This window comes from Crocuta crocuta, unplaced genomic scaffold (genome assembly GCF_008692635.1).
Source record: "Crocuta crocuta isolate KB4526 unplaced genomic scaffold, BGI_CrCroc_1.0 scaffold143, whole genome shotgun sequence".
NCBI classification, from domain to species: domain Eukaryota; kingdom Metazoa; phylum Chordata; class Mammalia; order Carnivora; family Hyaenidae; genus Crocuta; species Crocuta crocuta.
The window spans coordinates 9,067,623-9,069,140 of record NW_027529175.1 but is presented as its reverse complement, the minus strand read 5'-3'; the positions used below and the strand labels follow the sequence as shown (position 1 = coordinate 9,069,140).

General features: G+C 61.5%; 1 protein-coding gene across 1 annotated transcript in view; it reads left to right on the top strand.

The window, feature by feature from the left end:
* Positions 1-579, top strand: part of CHKB (choline kinase beta) — a 3,409-nt gene extending 2,830 nt beyond the window's left edge. The window contains 2 exon segments of the mRNA XM_077758086.1: positions 125-215; positions 296-579. Coding sequence (XP_077614212.1) covers positions 125-215; positions 296-367 — 163 coding nt within the window. The 3' untranslated portion in view covers positions 368-579.
* Positions 580-1,518: the final 939 nt, after the last annotated feature.

Here is a 1,518-nt window from a genome sequence, read left to right as displayed (position 1 = left end):
GGAGTAAGAGTCAGGACAGGGTTGGGGTTAGGAGAAGGGGTTCTGGGGCTTGACCAACCACAGGGATGGAATCCAGGTAATACCAAGTATGCTCTGAACGCCTGTTTCTCCTGCCCCCCCTTAGGTATGCTCTGGCATCCCATTTCTTTTGGGGTCTCTGGTCTATCCTCCAGGCATCTATGTCCANCAGAGGCCTCATGCTCTCCAGGAAGCCTGTGGGCAGACCTGGTGGGGGCGGGTTGTGCTAGTCCCAAGCCTTCTCATGGGTCTGTGGGGTGGGTTTCCCCCGCAGGAGTACGCCCAGTCTCGGTTCCAGTTCTACTTCCAGCAGAAGGGACAGCTGAGCAGCCTCCACCCCTCATCCTGAGTCTTCACAGCCCCCAACTGTGTGGATTTCTCCTGAAGCCTCCGGGGCAGGACCTTGGAGGGAGGAGCAAAGAGCGGGGGACTCTGGGAACTGGGCTGAGCCCTGGAGTGAGATGGGTTGAGGAGGCTGACCTCTCCTCACAGCCCAGAGATGGTGGGAGGGAACCCCTCGGCTGTGCACCTTAAGACAATAAACAAGCCTCTTCCTTCGCACCCTGTCCTAGCTCTGCAGCAGAAAGTACCAACCAAGGAATGCACACAGGGTGACAAAGTCACCAGGGCTCCGAACCTCATTTTCCCCTTCTGAAAAGCATGGCTATTTGGTGCTCTGGGCTTGAGAGTAGTTAAGGGACCACTCTGCCCATTGGAGCCCCCGGCCCTCCCTCTCCCTGGTTGCAGCTTAGAAGTGATGCACATGAGAGGGACTGGGGTGGGGGTCTGGGGGGTAATGGGGGGAGAAAGAGGGCCCTGGGGTGGGGCTGCCCAACCCTGAGCACTGGAGATCAGGGCACAGGCAGCAGAGCTGACACATGGATGACCTTTTCCCTACATTCAGCTATTTTTAGCTCTAATGCTACCATCCTCACGTGAGACCCTTTAGCCCCCGCCCCCCCAAGGTTCCCAGACCTCTGAGCAATCTCAGCTTGCAGAAACCGAGACCGCCCCCACTCCTGATTGCCACCACAGAGGGAAGGGGATTCTGGTTGCCGCCCCACATCTGTTTTCCCACCCCAAATTTGGGAGTGGGTGTCAGGTTCCCGGCGAGGGCGGGGCGGGGATGGCCAAGCCTGAAGGACGTGGGGACACGGGCCAGAGCGACTGGCCCCATACGCCGACAGGAGCGAACCCAACCCGTGAGTGGAGTCGGGGGTCAATACCGGGCCACCGGTCCGGTTCACAGAAGACGGCGCCGGGGTCCCTCACAGTCGGGGGGCTGGGAATGCCCAGACCCAGCCTTGCTCCAGACCGATTCTGCGTCCCGCCCCCACCCCGAGGCAGCCATTCACTGTCCTGGGGCTCCTGCAGATCTCACTGCTCGACCCCTGCACCACCGCGGCGGAGCCTGCCCAGAACGCGGGCGCGAGGGTTCGGCGGCCGTTGGTCAGGCTGCGGGGCCCAGCCCGAAGCGGGAGGGCGCGCTAGCGCTGCGCG